This window comes from Schistocerca americana, chromosome 5, assembly GCF_021461395.2.
Source record: "Schistocerca americana isolate TAMUIC-IGC-003095 chromosome 5, iqSchAmer2.1, whole genome shotgun sequence".
Lineage (NCBI taxonomy): Eukaryota > Metazoa > Arthropoda > Insecta > Orthoptera > Acrididae > Schistocerca > Schistocerca americana.
This window is the reverse complement of record NC_060123.1, coordinates 583,372,569-583,389,684: the sequence shown is the minus strand read 5'-3', so window position 1 is coordinate 583,389,684 and position 17,116 is coordinate 583,372,569. Positions and strand designations below refer to the sequence as shown.

General features: G+C 41.7%; 1 protein-coding gene across 1 annotated transcript in view; it reads right to left on the bottom strand.

Annotated features, from left to right (window-relative positions):
* The window catches only part of LOC124616554 (UPF0605 protein CG18335), a 46,596-nt gene extending 29,946 nt beyond the window's left edge, over window positions 1-16,650 (bottom strand). Inside the window, exon 1 of the mRNA XM_047144872.1 lies at window positions 16,607-16,650. Coding sequence (XP_047000828.1) covers window positions 16,607-16,650 — 44 coding nt within the window. The remainder of the gene's footprint in view (window positions 1-16,606) is intronic.
* Window positions 16,651-17,116: the final 466 nt, after the last annotated feature.

Below are 17,116 nucleotides of genomic sequence, written 5' to 3'. Positions count from 1 at the left end.
TAGTGGAACTGCAATGACAAAAAGTGGGGTGAAAACGGTCTTAACACGCTTGAAAAGGACTTAATATGGCTGCCAAACTTATGTAAAACTGGAAAGACTGAAAATTCAAAAAAATATTTCAAATAACTGTTAACTCTTTTTAGACACAAATCATAGGCCAGGTATTTTCGACGAACTGCGATCGATAAGCAAAGTATACAGAAAAATTGTAAACAAACAATTTTGTGTTAACCGTATATTATGAGTATTATTTGTCGTTTATATCTGTAACAATATACAAATGTTTCGAAGTATATAAATAAACTGTGAAAACATCACTGGTCTGTAGAATTTGTTTTATATAGGTAGCACACACTGCAGCAACAGGAAAAACAAGGGAATCAGTGGGAAAATGCTCTTTTCGGAGCACAAAAAAGGCAGATATGTTCCTGTTTGCAAGACTCTGCCAAAATGCTGGGAACCAGTTCCCACAATCCTCATTCCCCCTTCCTAACAAATGTTTGGGCAGGCTGTAATATTCATTTTCTGAAAGAGAGTAGCAAACAGACAGGGACGGTGAAAGTGAAACGAGACAGCGCCAGAGGGAAAGCAAGGGAGAGGAGAAAGTGATGGAGGGAAAGAGGAATCGGCAGAAAAAGACTTAGAGCGTGGGTAAGACAACAGAAGTGGCAGACAAGATACAGAGGAGATATTGATGATCAGTGAGAGACAGGGGAAATAAGAGGAAAAGAGAGTTGGATGGAGACAGAATTAGTATGAGCAAAAGGGAGAAGAGACTGTGGAAATGACGAGACGTTTGTCATATTTCGTCCACATTATTTAACATATACGTTTACCATATCGTTAAAGGATGGAAAACAGAGGTCTGGGATAAATATAAATCATGGTAAGCAGTAGTTGCTTAGTTGCTTGTGGATAATCCTACGTTCATACAGGAAAGAGAGGATGATCTTTAAAGATATGTATACTGAGCTGATTAAATTACCAAAGAATATAACACAAAATGTCGGCAGAGGAAAGTGTTCATTGTAATAGAATTTTTCCTATTCCATTTTTAAATTATAGCTTTCTTTATAGATATTGCCGTTCAAAAAAATGGTTCAAATGGCTCTGAGCACTGTGGGACTTAACTGCTGAGGTCATCAGTGCCCTAGAACTTAGAACTACTTAAACCTAACTAACCTAAGGACGTCACACACATCCATGCCCGTAGCAGAATTCGTAATTCGGACCTGCAACCGTAGCGGTCGAGTGGTTCCAGACTGAAGCGCCTAGAACCGCTCGGCCACTTCGGCCTGCGATACTGCCGTCTTTCTCCAAAATTAGAGTAAGTTGTCAGGAGAAGCAAGTTTTTTCCGCGTGTGAAAAACTGTTTCAAGGTACAACATGGACTTGTACCTAGGAATTAGCATTTTGTTTACGTTTAAAAGGCTCACAATTGAGAAAAATCTTGTCAGTACTGTATTTAGTTGTCTATGTTACATCATTTACCTTCTGTATGCCAATAATCAGTGAAGGAAATCAATCTGAGATTAAATATTATCCAGTAGCAGTTAAAAACTGCAAGCTTTTTGAAATAGAAGCTACTGCCAGCCAACTCATATTTCTATTTCAAAGGTGGGGACAGTTGGTGAGACATCCAAGGAACTCAATTTGCAAGTACCAAATGTAGGAGACCATAAATTTCAAAATAGAGGGTGGTGCATGACTGACCAAGTATAGCTTAAATGTCCTCATGTTACTTTACTAGTTTTCAAAAAATACAGAATTTTACTCACCCTAAATCTCTGTAAATGAATAATTAACAGTATCCTCCAAATATATTTAATATATTATACAGCACCTAAATATGTGAAACCTGTAATGTTTACAAACGCTCCACAAAAAACAACCTCATATACTACAACAATAAAAACTGTAGAAAACAGCGGAAATTGTTTATATACGTTCTTTCTTGTGATTCTAGAAACAGTCACTAGATTAAAATACAGACTAGGAAACATTAAGTGTTCCTAAGTACATTAAACTGCGGTCGCTGCACTGTCCCATACCCAAGACTAGAGTAATGGCATTTTGGGCAAAATACCCAATGCGTTCAAAACCAAAAGAAAACCCGTAGAGCTATATTCTCACTTCTCCTTTCTAGGAGCAGATATAAGATACAATAAAAATAGTGATAGAGAAACTAGAACTCACTGTTTTGAAACATATGAGGTACTGCAAACTGAAGACTGAATAACAATGCTAGAATTAATATATTAGTGTGATACTTGGGCACGTACAAAGACAGAAATGAGTATGATACAAAGAGCATAAATGAATACGTACCGGAGGCATTCGAACAAAATTTAATGTTCACTTTTGGAGGAAGAGTGAACAATTACGAAGAAAACGAGCAAACATATGAACAGAATAAATGAAGATAACTGCCAAAATAGGTAAGCCTTTATAAGTCACAACGAAGGAGAGATTCTGGAAGACATAGGGAAATATGGTAACAAGTACGAATGTGAGCTTAGAACGGGCATTACTACCTAAACGGTGGTCTGCGGAGGAAGAAGGATTCCATGAGGCGTCTCTTGTTCGCGCACGCTTTGGTGTTCATTGCGAAGTTTTGGTATGCATGCTTATTGAGTCTTGATGAAAACATTTATATTACTTCTCAATCACTGCGTATGTTGTCCTAAGCGATAGCATCAATATTTTGTTAACATAATCAGTAACTGTTAAAATAAAAGCTACGCTCCGAAACAGCTCTGAGCTGAAAAAACGTTTTTACGTTGACAGTTGTCACTATGTTACTTTTATTACAGTCGTGACTCTATTGCACGTTTGTAAAAAATGTAAAATGATTTTTGTGAGTTCGACCTCCGTTCTGCAGAGGTATCTGACCTACCATGAGTAATACCGCAGTGTAAGTAAGTATCGTATCTCAGTTTCGTACATATTCGTTCGTATTTTAAACACGAAAAGAGTAGTCGGAGGTTTAAGTGCTACTCAGTAATACACGGAACATTATAGGACTTGTAAATCGGGTCCAGTGGTTGTACATTCACGAGCACGGAGCAGAGTGTTTCTCGGCCATTGTCATGTGGTAATTGACAGTCGCGTGTGTGGGCGCATAGTAGTAGTAGTAGCTTTATTCATACGTAGACCTCTTTTTACAAGGATATAGGACATGTCAAAGTATTTACATGTATAGACCAATTTATAATGTATGCATTACTTTTTTTACAAATAACTATTAATAATGTAATGCCACACTGTTGACTCATATCTCACTATCAGCCACTGCACACACTATACACACATTGTTTCATAACACTTGACTCATTACACACACACACTGGCGATCTCTGCGCCGTTTTCTGTACCACAACTTCCCATTTGCTATCCCGAAAAACTGAGCCAACATCCCTCTATAATGAGTGACATGTTGAGCTCAAAAAGAGGAAGAGGAAGGGGTGCATAGTTTGGGGGTAAGTTTCTCCAGAAAAGGAAAAAAGAAGGAAAAAACATATTGTGAAGGTATTATATGGAATGTTGGATGTTTTATATTCTTTATTGTTATTTATTTGTATAACTTTTTTTTACCAAACCCCTACTCTGTTTTATCTAAGTAATCCTTCACTGTATAAAATATATGGCATAGCAGGTACTTTTAGCTGTCTTTTTAATGTATTTATGCAGTTTGTTTTATCTATTTTGATAATTAATTGTACAGTTTTATACCTTGGTAGGAAATGCTGTGTCGAGTTTTATGTTTATTTTTTCTTGGTAAATGTAAGTTGAGTCTAGCTCTTGTTCCATGGTTATGTACAGAACTGTTTGTGCAGTAATTATCAATGTTATTTTTGATGTGTACAAGTGATTGGTAAATGTATTCACACGGAGCAGTTAAAATCTCCAGTGTTATGAACAGATCTCTACAATTAGCTCGACTACCATTTTTGGTTATGATTCTTATGCCACTTTTTTGGAGTTTGAAAATTGTTTCCATATTTTGTGCATTTGTTCCCCAAAAAAGAATGCCATAGCTAAGAACTTAATGTACATATGAATAGTCTGTAACTAAAAAACACTGCATGTTACACACTGATGATAGGATTCTAAGGGCATAACATGCTGATGACATTCTGTTTGCAAGTACCTTTGTTGGTGTGTGTGTGTGTGTGTGTGTGTGTGTGTGTGTGTGTGTGTGTGTGTGCATGCATTCATAGATGGTGGGTCGCTGTGTTTGTGTTTTTTGTGTTTTCATTCCTAATCTATTTACCTTACTTCAAGCGACATCAGGCTGCCTGTGGACAAAATACCGCTTCTTAGCCACTGAACTGCATGGTTCATAATTTTAATATAAGAAATTTAAGAAGGTGAAATAAATGATATTTAGAAACTATGATGGTGATTGATGTGCATTCTCTTCATTATAGGGGTGGTTTGAAGGGACCACATGTAAGTAGCATAGGTGCAGTGGTATGATATCACGGCAAAGAAAGGATGTGTTGGAGGTTTCATTCAGGATATGGTAGGGTTGATTATGAGTGAGGGAGAGGATGATATAAGCTCACGGAAAAAGTCTCAGCACCAGGAAGGTGTTGTGCAACGTAAAGACAGTTGCAGTTGGTATGCGTGTTTCTACATCTGAAAGATGATGTCTATTCAGATTTCGCGCCAGTCGGATAAGAGTGGAGCTAGTATCGCCGCTGGTAGGATACAAATCAGGTATGATTTAAATACACGCTGTAATGGTACTGAGAGTTAGTTACCTTTGAGATTGGACGTGGGGAGTTGATGTTAGTCAAGATTGCCTTTAAGGCGACAAAACACACCGTTATTAACACCTTACTGACTACGAATGAGGTCGTGTAACGGGACTACGAGAAACTGGACGTTCCTTCTCCGATACTGCAGAAAAACTTGGCAGTAATGTAGCTACTGCACATGTTTGCTGACAGCGGTTGTCAGGATAACGTTAGGTCGCAATGAGGTCGGGTTCCGGGTGGCCACGTGGCGCTACCGACGGGAAAGACCATCGTGTTTGGCGTATGGCTCTAAAACATCGTACTGCATCTGTAGCAGCAGTCTGGAGAGTAGTTGGCACCACAGTGACACAACGAAATGTTGTAAATCGGTCACTTTAAGGACAGCTCCGAGCCAGACGCCTTCTACCGTGCATTCCACTGATCCCAAATCACCCCCATTTGCAACTTCATTGCTGTCAAGCGAGAGCTAATTGAAGGGCAGGATAGAGCTCTGTTGTGTTTTATGATGTAATCTGGTTCTGTCTCGGTGCCAGTGAGAGCCAGGAGGCCAGGTGAGGACTTGCAACCAAGCTGTCTCTGTGCTAGTCACACTGGACCAATATCTGGAGTTACGTTCTAGGATGCGATTTCGTATGACAACGTGAGCACTCTCGTGGTTATCCAATGCACCCTGACGGTAAAACTGGACCCCACTCTGGATCTGTTGTGCTCCCATTCATGAACAGCTGTCCGCAGCTCGTGGTCTCGCGGTCGCGTTCTCGCTTTCCGAGCACGGTCTCCCGGGTTCGATTCCCGGCGCGGTCGGGGATTCTCTCGTGGCAAGATTGGACTGAGCAAAGTTTGGGACTTTGTACGGGCGCTGATGACCTCGCAGCTGAGCGCCCCACAAACGAAACATCATCATCATCATCATAAACAGCATTCTACCAGGTGTGACCCAGCCGGCTAACGCTCACGTAGATACACAGCTGTTGTGACCCAAAATGGTCTACACAGTGTCGACAGCTCGATCGCCAGACCTGTCTCCAAACGACCACATAAGGGACATCATCGGACGACAACTCCAGCATCATCCACGAACAGCACTAACTGTCCCCGAATACACCACCGAAGTGCTACATGCATGAAACTGCATCCCACAGACTAACATCCGGCTCCTGTACAAACAGTGTTTGCATTCTTGCATTCAAGATTCTGGAGGTTACACAAGTTACCAATGTACCAACATTTCACATTGGCAATGACTTATCTAGCGTTGATCTTAACCTGTTACCTCCCAGTGTTAATCACGTGTACATGTTATCTAGATGAATGTACTCCCGGAATTTGTCCCTATGTTGTTTTCTGGCGTTGCGATTTTTTTTCGTGATTGTATTTAACGAATGAATTCATAGTCTGGGAAAGGAACGCAGATGGACCCAGTGAGTTTCGATAGATAAGGGCGGCAAGGAATGGAAAGGTACCGTCGTTTCAAACATCCGTCATGAACTTGATGTCGTCATGGATGCCACTGAGATGTACCAACGGCATTCTTTGGAAAAAAAAGGGACATAAAACTGCACTCAGCGAGACCCCTATCATCATGAAAGCTAATGACTTTTACTATAGCGCAATTAAAATATCTACAGAAGTCAAAAGCGCTAGTCAAGTCACTAACAAATACGGATTTTTGTAGCACAGCACAATGTGCAATCTGATCATCTTCAGGCAAAAGCGGGCGCGTCATATTAGAAGCCAAAGACTGTATTGCACAAACACAGTCAAGTCACATTATCATGACCACGGCCTATATTCGACGTCAGCTTGCTGTAACCACTCATAGACTGCAGGTGGCAGCACCGGCAGTGGAGGCTATATAAGCCTATCCTGCAAGGCGTCACACAGCTGGCAGTGTATGTGCGTGGGTCCAGGAGCACCAGGTTGGGTTTACCGTACTCCACTCGCCACCAGACTCCCGGATTTAAATCCAATGGAGGATGTGTGGGACCCCGTCGCTCCAGATGTTTGCGTCATGGATCCATGACCGCGAAACCTAGCGCAGCTGGCGATAGCACTGGACTTGGCATGCTCCACATGCATGTCGGTACCTTGCAGAACGTCACTGAATTCTTCTTGCACGTCTCGCAGTGCTCCGCCCCGCAGTAGGTGGTTATTCAGGCTTCTGATAAGTTGTCCCATTAATGTGACTCGACGTTGTATATCTACTGACTAGTGGGTACACCTCAGCTGTATCACGACCGTATACGGACTTGGCCTGTAACCTCACTGCTGTACTGGACTCGCATTCGGGAGGACGACGGTTCAATCCCGCGTCCGGCCATCCTGATTTAGGTTTTCCGTGATTTCCCTAAATCATTCCAGGCAAATGCCGGGATGGTTCCTCTGAAAGGGCACGGCCGACTTCCTTCCCTAATCCAATGAGACCGATGACCACGCTGCCTGGTCTCCTTCTCCAAACAACCAACCAACCAACCTCACTGCTGTCAGTTATCACTCCACAGTGACGGAGGAGTACTCGGGTGGCATCTTTTGTATTTCCAACAACTTGACCCAGATGGGGTCACGATGGATGGAGGGAAGTAGAAATAGGAGGAACCCTCGCGGCACTTGCCTGACGTGATTTGGGGAAATCATGTAAAATCTAAATTTTTATGGTGAGACGGGGATATGAACTTCCGTCCTCCCGAACGTGAGTCCAGTGAGCTAACGACTGACCCACATAACTCGATTGGGCGCTCGAGAAGATTTTTTTATTCAGTCACATAGGTGCAAGACCACGTATTCATACAATAGCCAATTTTTCTGTTGTCTTATAATTATAGAAATACTGGACAAATGTTGGCAGTGGTCTAGGCTCTTTGAAATTGGTAACTGATGACTCATACGAACAACATTATTTGTTATACATCAAAGTGATCGCACGGAGGTCATCTCCCTAACCGTGGCCGTGCGGTTCTAGGCGTTACAGTCTGGAGCCGAGCGACCGCTACGGTCGCAGGTTCGAATCCTGCCTCGGGCATGGATGTGTGTGATGTCCTTCGGTTAGTTAGGTTTAAGTAGTTCTAAGTCTAGGGGACTGATGACCACAGCAGGTAAGTCCCATAGTACTAAGAACCATTTGAGCCATTTTGAACCATCTCCCTAACCGCACTAAGAAAAGCAGCATTTGCACAGTGACATTTAAATTCGAAGTAGCTCCAGGTTTCGTGCACGGAATAGATGATGCATTGAGTACTGTGATCTCTCGAGTGGAAGAATCTTAAGTCTGAGATTGGATGCTATCTCTATAGATTTATGGTTTACTGCAGTAACAGGTGTCGTTGATGTGAAGTGTTTAATCCAATGGACCCTCAACGTCCTCCGCTGTGTCTTTTCTTAACGAAACAGTATCTTGTTTTCTTGGAAGACTTACCGTTATTCTTCAACTGTATTTACACGCATTAGGAGGTCTGAAATTCGTCAGAGAGTGTTAGACTGTTTAGCTGCTTAGGACTCGATATTCATCATCTGATAACAGCTTATATTTTCAGCTACTTAATACCCTCCCCCCTTTCCACCCCCCTTTCCCCCACAGCCCGGATAGAATTCTACTTAGGATGCATCCTTATATAGGCGAAACTGTGGCCATGCCACTTACTTTCAGATAGGTGAACTATACGTTCTTTAGCCAGTGATTCTGAGCCGTGAGCTGAGTATCATGTCAGACCTTAAGGTAAAATGAAAAGGTCAGCGATTATCAACTAATAATATACCGTCATCAGTCTAAATTTATTTATTTTATAATTTTATATAATTTTTATAATTTCAGAGATGCAACTCCGTATTCAAGGACTGTAAGAACATAACGGGTGTTACGTCTCTTTCCGATTTTGCGCCTATCAGTAACAGAACGACACAGTTAGTAGATTTAACGAGATAAAGTATACCACACGCAGGATTAATGAGAGAAAACTAGAGAAGTGAGAGAAATAAAGTCTCATGACGTATTACCTTCAATGGACCGCATAACATTCCTCTTCTGCACCGGTGAAAATATTCCATATTTGCACTTACATTCTGAAACTATTTAACATGAACTTGAAAGCACTACGTAACTTAAATGGCGCATATTTCACCTACGTTACACAGATGTAATGCACTATTGCATTTACTACTATTTCCATTTAAACAACTGACGAAATTAAAGAGGAAATAGAACAATACGTAGGTGAATATGATATTGGGGTGGAACTCGCTTAATTGGTTATATGACGGAATATAATTAATTAATAATGCCTAGCCTAGAGGTTACAGTCACGAACAGCCCAAAGCCTAATGTTTATTAATGACGTAAAGGTGTCTTGTCAGTCAGAAAGAGGTATGTATGCGTTCAAGAATTAGTCGGCTCAATTAGCGACAGCGATACAACATTCAACAGACCACGATTTAGAAACGGACTAATACTCACCTATGCACGGATTGTTATGAAACTTAACGGCAGAAATGCTACAAACATGATTGCACGTGCCGAAAAACTATGGATTCTATACGAAATGCACTCCCTTTATATAAAAAAGAAATATATTAATAGAGTAATATACACATTACAACTGCATTTTGGTATGGTTACACACAGGAACGAACATGAAAATATAATAACATTATTTATGATAAAGCGGCAGAAACAACGGAAAAGTAGAAGAAATACTTTCCAGAAATCTGCTGAAGCTTGAAACACGACGATATCCGTCAACATTTCACGATCATATGCAGAAATGCCAGCCTCGAATCATAAACACAACAGGTATCCACTCTGAGAAGGACTAAATCTGTCTGTAGCAGAATGGTCTCAATCAAAACATTAAGCACAAGTTACAGCAACAAGCAATGGATGATACTGTAAGTGTGGTTACAAAAGCGGCAAAATTCAGAATAAAATACTTCTCAGAAAGGATAATATTGACTCATAAGGCCACTTCGGAATTAAAACTGTAGGATGTCACAGTTAAAGAGAGAAAAAAATATCAGCAATATTAGTCAAAAACTGAAAGAAAATATAGACATAATATTGACTCATAAGGCCGATTCGGAATTAAAACTGTAGGATGTCACAGTTAAAGAGAGAAAAAAAATATCAGCAATATTAGCCAAAATCTGAAAGAAAATATAGACATAACTATCAAATTTGTTAAAGAAAATGACACTGTCATAAAGAAGGTAGATAACTGTACGAACAACAGTGAAGATCTTTGTCAAAAACACCACCAAATAAATCAGGAGAGATCCCATAGTGTGTTTCAAAATTCAAAAAACTAAAAATATAACAATGCTGAAACCACAAGCCCAACCCATGTCCTCAACGATGGTGCCCCGTCAAGGCTGTAGCTAACTCTAGAAAAAGCCCAGCATTACAGCTAAAGAAGAATCTGTTCAACATTCTAAAGTAGACAAGCACCACTGAAAGCAACACATCTATCAAGGACAATAGAGAATTCACTCAGGCGGTCAAGGACTTGCAGGTACACAGTGAATTCTAAATTTGTGCACTAGTGTCGCAATCAAACCAACATTAGACATCATTAAGAAAATTTAAATAAGCTAATTGCAACAACAGAAGTTCTCATGGAGTTCCTTGAACTTGTATTGAACAATAATTACTTTCAGTTCAACCACTAATTTTACGAACAGCCAGGTGGACTCGTCACGGGATCAGGTCTCTCTGGCTTGTTAGTTGACATCAGTATTGATAATTTAGGTAACCAGGTTCTTTGTCTAGTCAGCAATAGTTAGTAAAATAATTAACTGTTACGGATATGTTGATGGGTTAATCACAATTGTCCAGTGCAACAACACTGAAGTAGGATAGCTGTGTAAACTATTCATCAGTTCCACCCCAACACAAAATTCACTATCCAACGTGAGGTACACCGCAGATTAAATTTCTTATACTTAACTGTTTGCATAAAAAACAACAGACACGCCTTCACCACACGCAGAAAGAAAATAGCTACAGAAACAAACTGTTCACAGCAGTTCCTTCCTTCTAGCTACTCACAAAACAGAAGCATATAGATGATCAATAGGGCAGTGAGTATACCAATGGCACAGCATGATCTTGGTGATGAAATTGCCTTAAACAAACAAATAGCCACTAGTACTTGCTACTCATCATTCACAATAAAATTTATCACCTCTTTAATCCCATGACAAAGGAAGAAAGTGGAAAGGTAACAACACACTTGTTACCAACAGATACCAAAACCATAAAATTTTCCTGTATTTCATTCACTGGAAGAGCTTATTATAAAGTTGCTAACCGGGAAGTTACATTCACGGACAGTCCTCCATGTCCGTTAATAATATACGCTCATGCTCATAAAGTAAGAATAATGCTGATACATGGTGAAACAATGCTCTGGGCGCTTTGCGAGTTTAAATCACCTAGGGGTATGACCATGCAGTGCATTTGACCTGCGGTCGTCGCACGGTGGCGGTGGCAGCAGTCCGCATACGCAGAGGTGTGTTGGTGCATGTCAGAGTACGGTGCAGCGAGTAAGTGCGCAGACGTTTTCAGACGTGCCAATGGTGACTGTGTTGAAAATGCCTCCAAGAACGCATATTGATGACGTTATGAGGGGTAGAATACTAGGGTGACTGGATGCTGGTCAAACACAGCAGGTCGTAGCACGGGCCCTCCGTGTGCCGCAAAGTGAGATCTCAAGATTATGGCAACGATTCCAGCAGACAGGAAACGTGTCCAACCGCGATAGTACGGGACGTACACAGTGTACAGCACCACAAGACGACCGATATCTCACCATCAGTGCCCGCAGACGGCCACGGAGTACTGCAGCCAGCCTTGCTCTGGACCTTAATGCAGCCACTGGAAGAGTTGTCTCCAGACACACAGTCTACAGACGACTGAACAGACATGGTTTATTCGCTGGGAGACCTGCAAAGCGCATTCCACTGACCCCTGGTCACAGGAGAGCCCGTAAAGCCTGGTGTCAGGAACACAGTATATGGTCATTGGAACAGTGGTCCCAGGTCATGTTCACAGACGAGTCCAGATATAATATGAACAGCGATTCTCACCGGGTTTTCATCTGGCGTGAACCAGATACCAACCCCTTAATGTCCTTGAAAGGGACCTGTATGGAGGTCGTGGTTTGATGGTGTGGGGTGAGATTATGATTGGTGCACGTACATACCTGCATGTCTGTGACGGAGGAACTGTAACAGGTCATTTGTATCGGGACGTCATTTGGAACCAGTATGTTCGCCTTTTCAGGGGTGAAGTGGGTCCCACCTTCCTCCTGATGAATGATAGCGTACGGCCACACCGAGCTGCCATCGTGGAGGAGTACCTTGAAGCAGAAGATATCAGGCGAATGGAGTGGCCTGCCTGTTCTCCAGACCTAAACCCCATCGAGCACGTCTGGGATGCTCTCGGTTGACGTATCGCGGGACGTCTTCAAACCCCTACGACATTTCAGGAGCACCGACAGGCTCTGGTGCAAGAATGGGAGGCTATACCCCAGCAGCTGCTCGACCACTTGATCCAGAGTATGCCAACCCGTTGTGCGGCCTGTGTACATGTGCATGGTGATCATATCCCATATTGATGTCGGGGTATATGCGCAGGAAACAGTGGCGTTTTGTAGCACATGTGTTTCGGGACGGTTTTCTCAACTTATCACCAATACCGTGGACTTGCAGATCTGTGTCGTGTGTGTTCCCTATGTGCTTATGCTATTAGGGCCAGTTTTGTGTAGTGCCACGCTGTGTGGCACCACATTCTGCAATTATCCTTAATTTATTAGGATGAGTGTAAAATGAAAAGAAATGATCATTTTTGTACGCTTTGTCAGAGAGCTTTAAGTTAATCCTAACTCTGCCGGCATGAAAGACTAGTTTACAACCCTAGCGTACAAAGAGCCGTTTCAAGTCAATCAGTAGTTAACAATCTGAAGTCTTCTGTTGATAACCTTGATGGAAATGTTTCAAGGCTTCCGCTATCCAGTACCTACTGTGACACGTGGCTCAGCCATTAGGTCCAAGGAGGCACGTATTTGCAGGCTGTATGGGCTAGAATCTAGGCACAGGTACTTCTCTTCGACTAGGAGAAGCAGCGTTCATGTGATTCTTCAAGGCCTCTTGAGTATTCCCGTCATACGTTGTGACTTTATATCCATTGTGCAGAGTGTATTTCCGTTCTTCTCATTTCTGGCTGCACTGTGTCCGCTGTTTACGCTTAAAGAACGATTAACCGTCTACAGCCTGTGTTTTCCGATCAGTGTTGTCTGTAACTCTTTTTCAGTCATGAGCCCAGCTGATATAACCAAGAACAGACGCAAAACGGTATTACTTGCATAGCCCCCTCTGTTAAGAGATGACTTGTACACGAAGAGTCCGTATGATAGGCGAACGTGGTGCCTCTGAAAAACGCTGATGAAAATATTGGTAGACCTGATAACTTATGATGAAAGACTTTTGAGACACAAATAAATCTGGAAACATTTTTAGGTATCAAGGAGTAGCTAAACTGGCAGTAGAGGGAAGTGTAAGTGGAAAAAATAGCAGAAAGATAACAAGACTTGGCTACAACCAAGCACTGTCAAGTGGACGTAGTTGTGCAGAAAACAAGAGTCTCACAAGAGGATGGAATGTGAGAACTGTGTTCATATTAGCCCTTATAGGCTGTAATTGCTTCAAATGGTTCAAATGGCTCTGAGCACTATGGGACTCAACTTCTGAGGTCATTAGTCCCCTACAACTTAGAATTAGTTAAACCTAACTAACCTAAGGACATCACAAACATCCATGCCCGAGGCAGGATTCGTACCTGCGACCGTATCGGTCTTGCGGTTCCAGACTGCAGCGCCTTTAACTGCTCGGCCACTTCGGCCGGCTATAGGCTGTAATTATTCAGTATTCAAATTAGTAAATGCTTCTCTCGTAAAACGCATCAAGCGACTGGAAATAGAAGAAACCCTAATACTGGCACTATGGAGAGATCACTCTAACAACACCTCACACTGTCTGTCGTAGTTTGGATGTGGATGTAATGGGTGTCCATAATTAAAATTCCAGTTCCAAAACCCTGTAAAAGTGTACCACTGCTCAGAATGATGTAAAAGTGGAACAGCGTATTATTGGCGTAGGGGCAGATGTCATGAAAAGGAAAAAAAAAAAGGAAAACAGTAAAAGAAAGAATTGAACGAAAATTTTACCAAAAGACGGCGATGTAACCATCTTAACATAAATGGGTCAGGGAGGCAGCTACATATGACAGATGAATCGCAATACGATGGCAATGGTTTGAGTTGCACATTACACCATTAGTAATGTTCATTGTGCTCGGCTGCACAAGATTAGCTGTCTACGGTTGTGGCACTGTAACGTACGTAAGCCCATTCATCTCGGCAATATCTTACCACAGCGGGTGGTAAAAGGGCAGTTTTTAATTGTTCTGAGGCCACAAACCACATAGGAAGCAAAATGACGTCAGTTTTTAATTGCCCCTTGGCCAAAAATTGCATAAAAACCAAAATGACATTGGTTATTAATTGTATCTGTGGCCAAGAACCGAAAAAAGCAAAATGTTTTGCTGTTGTTAAAACTAGTACAAGACATGTTCTATACTCTGTCCACCGTTCTATGTCACCAGGTGAAATCAAGAAATAGAGTTATCCACAACAGATCAAAGTGTCTCGCGGGTCACGTTCAGAACTCGTTGCATAATGTGTACCTTTAATTCAGCTACGGTCGTAAATGGAGCACTGAACACATCTTTCAGATATCCCTGCGGCCAGAAGTCACACAGATTAAGATCAGGTGGTCTGCATGATCAGGCTGAAGGGAAATGGCGGCTGATAATTCTAGAATTCCTGAAATAGCTCTGAAGCAGCTGCTTCACTGGCTGTGCAATGTGCAGAGAAGCTCACTCTTGCTTAAAAATGCTCACCTCCCCGTAAAAATACGGTCCTACTATAAACGATGTCGTCGACTCGCACCACACAGTCACCTTTACGGAATGGGGTGGTACCAGATGACAAGCGAGCGGATTTTCCGTTGCCCATCATCTGCAATCCTTGGAGACGGAAATGGGCTTCGTCTGTCCGCAGATTGTTCCATGGCCTTTCATTGTCCACTAACACGGAAGCAAGAAAATACAGCTCAGCAGGAAGCAACTCCTGAACATGTGTGATTTCTTATGGATAGCAGTGAAGGGTGTTTCATAGGCTTGTTTGCACCGTGCTCGCAGGAATGTCAAGCGTTCGGTCAGTTCACGTCATGTTTGCACACCACCGTTCGACCCTTCTTGCAGTGCTGTGGCTACATCTTCGATAGACGTCGGACTGTTCTCCTCCCTCTGCCACATTGCACTTCTAAAGAACTTGTCTTTTCGAATTCAGTAATCATTTTCTCCAGACCCTTCGTAGACATCGGACCAGTGCCTTTTTTCATACTCCTGAGTGTCCGAAACTTCTGCAGAGCTACTGACGCACAGTCGCCGTTCTTGTAAAAAGCTTCATATGCGGCACATGATCCTTCATGAATACATACATGTTGGGCGTCAGAGGCGCTAACTAAGGAACAGCCGTGTGCCGCACGTTTCTTAGCATTCATGTTCTGCCGCTTACAGCGCCATCTACCAGCGTTTTGAAACTGGAAGTTTAATAATTGACGTCCTGTATAAATAACTTGGTGAGCTGGATGTTTTGCGGACATTGTATGAGATACGAGGTCCACCACACAAATTAAAACAGGTTAAGAATGTTGAAAGGTCATCGCTCTTCATATTATTGACCCATTCATGACACACGCCGTCTAGGTATGTTTTAACAATTTCCAATACTAGATCTTTTGGACTTCATCTTTTACATCCACGTTAAGTACATCCAGAGATTTAATGGAACAATTACAGTCGATGACGGTGCAGTTAAGTACGTCTGTAAACACAAGCTGTGTAGACCAAATATTCCCAAGATAGTCCGTTCTTACGAAACAAGCCGAAATAATCTTTTTCATCTCCTCGTTCCGACGGCCAAAGTAATATGCTCGACAGTGTGCTTCGCTTCCCTTCCTATATAACAGTGTGGAAATTTATTGTAATGAATGGTGGACAATTATGAGAGGTGGCCAATCGACTGTCCGAACTGATTCCAAACGGGTGTCTATGTTTTTGTGAGTCCCGACAATGCACAATGCAATGTTTACGCTACTAGCTCCATTTGCACGTGCCGTCCGTCGTTTACTACCCTGAATGACATGAAAATTATGCTTACTGTTTCTAAATTCGTCAAATTTTACACTCCGTGTAATCACAGCTTAAATCACACCAAATGTGCTTCTACTTTCCAACTAAGGGTACCGAATGCAGCTCACTGTCACGGAGGTACTATGATGCCAACTACAGTCTATAATAAATCATAAATATTACGGTAAATCACGATTTATAGACATTAGAAATAGTATAGGTATTTTTATTTATATCGTGTTTCGTAGTAGTAGGACACTACGCTCTTTTGTCACACTTCTCCATTACGACGAAACACTATGCCGGCGGGGAACTTACTGCTATGTTGTGCTCACTTTTACCGTTTGGTAGTTTTCTCGGGTGTACAATGAAGACATGAGTAGTACCGAAATCCCAGAATCATATTATTATTCCGTACTGTTTAGTTCTGGTGCTAAAGAAAAATACTTTAAAAAGCGTTATAAATAAGAGTTTACCGTAGATTTACTTCAAGTTTATGTCGTATCCTGGGCAAGAAAACATTTTGCTGTATTACTTAAAATCTAAAGTAACACAAACCTCGACACAAAGGAAAATGAATAATTAGTAATCGTTTACTCACCCAGGTAAATGGTGCGGCTCGGCTGTGGCCACCAACTCGGTCATTTTAATGAGTAATTTAGGAGCTTTCCGAAAAGGTCACAGGAATTTGAATGGAGACGTATCTAGGTAACGAACGAACATTGTTGGCGGTATTAAGCATTTGTGCGGTGGTGCACTTGATTTTTTTTTTTTCAAGGACGAAATAAATACGTCTCGGCGCTTAGTAGAGTTATTATCGTAGATATATTGTTTTACGTCAGTTTTAGTAAATATGGATTTACTTAGGTGAAAATACAGTTTAGGTGAATTTCTGTTTATAACACGTCATTGTAGGATGCTTTCTGAACCTAGCAGTGTCAGTGGGATACGTGTGTTTAGTTACAATTATGCAGCAGAATCAAAGGTTTGAAGCATTTTGTATTGGTACCCACATTAATGAAAGTATATCTATACGGTATCTATTGAATTTTGTATTAGAAGGAAAAAAGCGCCGATATTACAAACCGTTGCATCTGAGCCATGTATTGCT